Source organism: Belonocnema kinseyi, chromosome 2 (assembly GCF_010883055.1).
Source record: "Belonocnema kinseyi isolate 2016_QV_RU_SX_M_011 chromosome 2, B_treatae_v1, whole genome shotgun sequence".
Lineage (NCBI taxonomy): Eukaryota > Metazoa > Arthropoda > Insecta > Hymenoptera > Cynipidae > Belonocnema > Belonocnema kinseyi.
In genome coordinates, this window is record NC_046658.1 from 95,661,291 (window position 1) to 95,667,969 (window position 6,679).

General features: G+C 27.6%; 1 protein-coding gene across 1 annotated transcript in view; it reads left to right on the top strand.

The window, feature by feature from the left end:
* Positions 1 to 1,121: 1,121 nt before the first annotated feature.
* The window catches only part of LOC117182904, an 8,649-nt gene continuing 3,091 nt past the window's right edge, over positions 1,122 to 6,679 (top strand). Inside the window, exon 1 of the mRNA XM_033376018.1 lies at positions 1,122 to 1,712. Coding sequence (XP_033231909.1) covers positions 1,696 to 1,712 — 17 coding nt within the window. The 5' untranslated portion in view covers positions 1,122 to 1,695. The remainder of the gene's footprint in view (positions 1,713 to 6,679) is intronic.

Below are 6,679 nucleotides of genomic sequence, written 5' to 3' on the forward strand. Positions count from 1 at the left end.
TCTAGTCGGGAGTGGTGCTGACTGAAAACAGATGATTTGGAGCGATTCGCGCGCCATCTGTTGGTCATTCTAAGGACTTATTGAACTACCCTCGTAAATACATTTTTTTTCTAATTTCTGAATCTTTAGCGAATTTGTTTCCCTTCTCAAATTAGAAGAAGGGAATTTTTGGATTAAAAAAGGTGACAGCAAAACTTAATTTACAAAATGCCCGGATTCATTTTTGTATTTTTCCTAATAATTAATATTTAAAGTCCAAAATCCTAATTATACTTTTCACATAAAATCTCTTATGAGTGTAAATGAAGGATTTTAAGTTTGGAATGATAAATTTGTAATTTATTATTCTTAGGGCTCCCACAGCCTAATTCGAAAAATCCACTAAACCTAAAATTAAATCTCAAAAATAAGATGTTCAAGCATATATTAGAGCCCTTAAAAAAGTTATTAAAAAAAAAAATAATAAAATGAACTACTCTCAAACCAACAAAAAAACCAAAGTTAACTTTTGTTGCATGTAAAATTTTCCGCTGTTAAAGTTTACATGCAATTTAGCGAAAGTTCATCATACTATACTACTATGCTACGTCCTTAGCAGTGATGGTAAAACGACAAAATATGAGTGAATTCGAGTTACAAATCTGGACGCCAGATTTAAAACAACTTTTTGCTTCGTTAATTATTATTTTAAAAATAATTATACTTATGAAGGACGAAATAAAACGTGTTTTCAGATATGAATATAAAGAACTTGAGACAACAACTATCTTTTGTTTTCGAACAAAAAGAAACATAGGAATCGAATTAATTTGAAAGTAGAAGCATTAATAAGATTTCTAATACGATTAATAAGTTGCATATTTAATTTAATTCAGATTGAATTTGTATTTAAATATTAATAATTGAAAATTAATTATAATGTAAAAGTATATTTTGAATTTTAATTTAAAAAATTGTGTTACAAATTAAATGTCCGGACGATAATTGCTATCTCACAACTTGTGAACTATGGTTATGATCATATTCATAGTGAATATAGCGACTTTTCAAATAAGCGTCGAAATAATTGCAATGTTAAAAAAAAATCTTTTGTCCTGATTTCTAGACCGTCTACATTCATAGTTCCATGTTCTTTGCCTTGCTGTCAACTACACAGCAGAGGACACTTCTTTACTGAAAAATTATTCCGGGACAATCTAAAAATACGAAATTACCGCAGTTTCGGGTTAAGTTTATTCGATAAGGTTAATTTCTGTTGCAGTAAATCTTTCAACTGAAATTGATGTAAATTTTATCTTGTGTTTTTTATGTAAATGCGAATACCAAAACCACTGATGAACTGCTGTTGTCTAATAAAACGTTTCATTGAAGATTCACTAGACAAATAAACTCTTATCTGCTCACAATTTAGATGTTTCTTTGACAAGGCAACAGGAGACCTAAATCCAGCTCCTATTGTCAAAGAATTTGTACAGTATACTTTACAGAGGCAACTGAAGAATCTATACCTAAAACGCCCCTTCAATAATTGAAAGACTAAGTACCCTGGTGGATTCCAGAAATGGAGAAAGCACTTGAAAGAAGCACGCTTACAATGTATATAAAAAGCACAAGACACTCGAAAATCAAATTGAATTTAAGAGACTTGGAGCCAGTTTACAGAAGATAAATAAGTAGAGTAGTAGTTGTTCCCTTATGAGCCGAAAAGTGAGGTATTTTAGAAATTTAATTTTTATTTTTGAATCTTTTTCATGCTCCTTTTGCAATAAGCTATTCATAAGAAAGAAAATTTCATTTTGATCTTGAATATACATCTTTTAAATAGAGATACTAAACTTATGCTTTTTTCCAATTTGCAGTGTTTGTTTATAAATATTTTAAGAGTTCTTTTAATTGAGGCCAAATAATTTGTACCTTAATTTCTTGAAAAAAATCTGTTTACTTACATTTTTGTAAAAATAATGTTTTATAGATAAGCAATTTAAAAATCGTGTACACAATTTATTTTTATTGTTACTTTTACTAGTTGGCAAATGTATAAATCTAAATGGATTGTTTCAGAATGAATCACAAATTTTATATCTGGGGACTATGATCTATTTTCCGCAATATTCGGAATTTAAATTTGTTCACATTTCTAAAATTCTTTGCAATACACATGATGCATGTTATAACATAATTACAATTTCTTAATGTTCCTCAAAACGCGTTGGTTTTCTTGTAGTATAAAAAGACGGAGAAATAATAAGGAAAAAGTGGGAGGTTGGTTTTGGTTGACTTCTTCCTTTTTCTTCCACTTTCTTATTTTATTATTTATTTGTCTCTAATGAACCATAACGTAAGGCAGCTTGGAAATCCAATTTTTATTTCTAAATATTTTTCACACTTATTTTGCATAAACCTATTCATGAGAAAGTAAATTTAATTAAAATTTTAAATTAAAAAGATATCAGAAACAGTAAACTCATGATTCGTTCTAATTTGCAGGCTTTTGCTTATTAATATTTTAAGAGTTCTTTGATTGAAGCCAAATAAGTTTTACTTAAATTTCTTGAAATAAATCTTTCTATTCGTTTGTTCTAAAAAGAATGTTTCGAACATTAGCAATTTTAGAAATGTAGAAACATATATTTTGATTTTTTTTTCCTAGTTGGAAGATGTAATAATCTATAAATGGATTGTTTCCGAATCGACCACAAATTTTAGATCTGGGCTCTATGATTTATTTTGCTCAACATTAACAATTTTAATATTTTCAGATTTTTACAATCCTTTACAATACACACTTTATGTATGTTATACTATATTTAAATTAACATCCTGGGACTTATTAGGAAATAAGGTTGTAAATAGGATTGTTCATATTGTTTAAATTCTTAAATAATTTGGTTAAAATGTAAACCAGATACTTATAAAAAATAAGTATTCTCAGGAAAATGCCAAATACAAAATATGTTGCCTAATTTCTGCTTTGGGTTTTCTTTAGGTTACTTTTTCTAGCAGAGAAAGGCTATTTATGAAAAAGGGTTTCGTTTAAACGATTCGCTCTTTAAAAATCGGGATGCAATACTTTTAACGATCTGGCTTTAAATAATGCACCACCTATTTGCTTATAGTTTTATTTTCCTTTAAAATATCAAATATATTCAACAATATTCACCGTGAGGTTTATTTTATTATCTTTTAGATATAAAAAAATTATAAAAGTAACAAATTATCTTTATAATACATTGACTTCTAATTTTAAATTTTTCAAATATTCATTAAATAAAACTTCCTTAATTTTTAAGACTCTAATTGTGACTTTGAACAGGAACTTAATTAGTGTTGTGATGACTGTGTGAAAAAATATTGGATTATAATGTATACATTAATACTCAGGAAATTGATTTTTCAATTTTTTAAGTCTCAATTATTAGTTCAACAGATTCAATTTTGAAAATTGTGGTTTTTAAAGAAATTAATTGTAGTGGGAAAATATAATTGATATTATTGGAGGAATTGTTAAAAATATCAAACCAAATATTGGGATCAGCAAAATTTTTGTATATATATAAATTATATGACTCAATTGTGGCAATATGAGATCGTTCTCTAAAACTTCGAGAAACGGACTATATTCATGATCGAATTCTCAATTCCGGCCGAATACAACCAGAAAAGCCATATCGCAATCACGCTTCACGCTCGATACTTTGTATCCATTTGAAAAATGTTATCAAGATAATTTGTAAATATTTTTCAAATCTACTAAAAACAACGTTTGAAACTTACGGATCTGTTAAAAACAAAAACGGAATATTTTTAAAAATGATCCAACTTTTGGAACTTTTGCCTAATTAAGATGCTTTATGAGAATAGTTTTGAAATACATAAATTTCATGTCCAGTGGAAATTTAGATTGATATTTCTTAACCTATACAAAAATTTTTTTTGTAAAGTTTTCAAAATGTTTGAAAGCATATGACATTTTTAATTTTCATCGAATTTAAAAATGTCATTAGGATAATTTGCAAGTCTTTTTGCCACATAACAGGCTTTTCTTAATTTTGAAAATGCTCTAAATTTTTTAAATTTAGTTGGAAATACCTGCTTAACGAACTTCCTTCATTTCGGGAACCTTAAGAAGTGTATCAAAGGTTGACTCGATTGGACAAATGCTTCAAAAGTTAGCGTGGCTACAACATTCAGGTACCCCCCCACATGCATAAAAGGGATTTCAAAGATTTGGAAACATTTTTAGGAATTTCAAAAGAATCCATATAATTTTTTATTTATCTCAATCAGTATTGAGATTTTAAAGGATTTGCTATATTTTAGGGGTTCTTAAAAGATTCCAATGCATTTCTAACAGATTTAATAAATTGCAAGGGATTTCAAATTATTTCAAAAGACTTGGAATATTTTAAGAAATTTTAAAAGGTTCTATAAAAATTTGAATTGATTTCAATAATTATATTAATAATGTAGATCGAATCCATTTCAAATTAGGAAGATTGCAGAATCTCTCGGGGACGAAATATGTTGTTTTTTAGAGGTAAATAGGCGATACGTATTTTTGCGATTTGTGAAAACAAAAATTTGTACGGAGTTATGCGTATTTGAATTTTTGGCTGCGGTTTTTCTTAAACACTAAAATTCGATTTTCTCATCAAAATTACACTTATATTTTTTGCCAATTTTTTGTTGAATTTGCACTATCATGAGGAAAATACCTTGTAAGTTTAATGAGAGCTAAAAACTAACTTTTGTGGACAGGAGATTTATCCATGAATAAAACTAATATGTAAACTACTATGAATGAAACTACCTGTGAGTTCAACGTGGGCTCATCAATTTTTATCGGTAGAAAATTATTTTTTATAAAATCGAATTTTCAAATTTTTTGCCGAAGCAATTTAAGTTTCGATTTTCAGAATAGAAGGATAGTTAAAGATTTCAAGAAGTTGAAAAAAGTTAAGTGAAATGTTTTAAGGTGTTTCAAAATATTTAAAAGAATGTTAAAGATTTTAGGATATTATAAACATATTCCAAAGAATTTTCCGTATATTTCAATGACTTAATGAGAATTAAAGGGTTTGATATTCTTTAAGGTTTTTTAAAAGATTGAAAGGTATTTTCAAGAAGTATTAAAATCTTTGAAAGATTTCAAATGATTTTAAAGGATTTGAAATATTTTAAGGATCTTGAAATAATTCTAATGAATTTTAAATTAATTTCAATAATTTGAAGAGTAGGTATTTTGATAAATAGTCCAGGATTTCAAGAAATATCATCAGATTTCATTAAATATCAGAAGATTTTATAATATGTTTTAGAGATATTAAAGATAATGATGAGAAGGTATAAATTGGTCTCGAAACATGTTAGTACCCTAGTAGTATAAAAATACGTAAAAGAATAAGAATAAATGAGAGATTGTTTGTGGTTAACTTGTTCTTCTTTCTGCCTTTTTTCTTTAAATATTTATTTGTCTCTAATGAGCCATAAAGTGCGATAGTTTGGACATCCAATTTTTATTCGTGATTCTTTTTCGTGCTCATTTTGCATAGATTATTTGAGAGAAAGTAGATTTCATTTAGATCTTAAATTTCAAAAAAAAAGTTGTTCTTGGATGGACTATAAATTCTTCTCTAAAATAAAACATTCCAAGCACAGAGGTGTGAAAATGGTTAACACAATGGAGGGAATTTCGTCAACTGCTCGCATCATCGTAACAGATTCCTGAGAAATTGTTGACGAGCGAGCAGCTAGTGAATAACTATGCCTGATATTCGAGTAATGCAAACTACGAACCAAATTTCCTTGCTTGCAAGCTTGATAACGAGAGCTTTATGGACCAAATCTTAGATGAAAGTGAAACCTCTACTATGAAAACTTCACTTCTTTTATCTTACAACCACACTCAACACAGAATATAGTAATGATCAAATTTGTTGCAGGAAATGTTTTAGAGGGATAACATTTTATTCAGACAACTTCACGTTTTTCAAAACACATGTGTTGTCATAGAAAAACAAAAGAAAGTTTAACCAATATTTTGTTAAAGTTCATCCTGTAAAGTTAATTTTTGTTGCAGCAAATCTTTCATCGAAAATCGATGTAAAGTTTATCTTTTGTTTTTTATGTGAATCAGTCCAAATTTTTTGGTTGATATTGAAGCAACAAACAATTTTAATTGAGCCAACCAAATAATTTTGTTGCAGCCAAACACTTGTGAGCTCAACATTATAATTTTTTAGGCTTGAAAAAAATATTGTCGATTTTACGAAATGGTAGACTTAACAAGAAAGTTTTGTTGGAACGATACAATTTTTGTCAAGCAAGAATTATTTTTTTAAGGGAAAAATGTATTTTGTAAATGAAATATAAAATACTTTCTGTCTGATTTATAGAAAATTTGATTAATTAGTCACAATTCATTTTCAGAATATTCGGTGATTAGATGAAAGAGTGATTAATTTAAAAATATCTCTTAAATACTTTAAGATACTTTTAATTCTTTTCTAATTACGTTTAAGTATAATATTAAAGTTAAAAATTCATAGAGGTGATTTTCGCTCGAATCCAGCATATTAAGGAGGTATTAAAGTATTACGTTAGCATTTTGAGGGGGAGGGAGGATCTAAATAGATGCTTATATTTGTGTATATTTTAAATGCAAAAATTTGCTTACAAT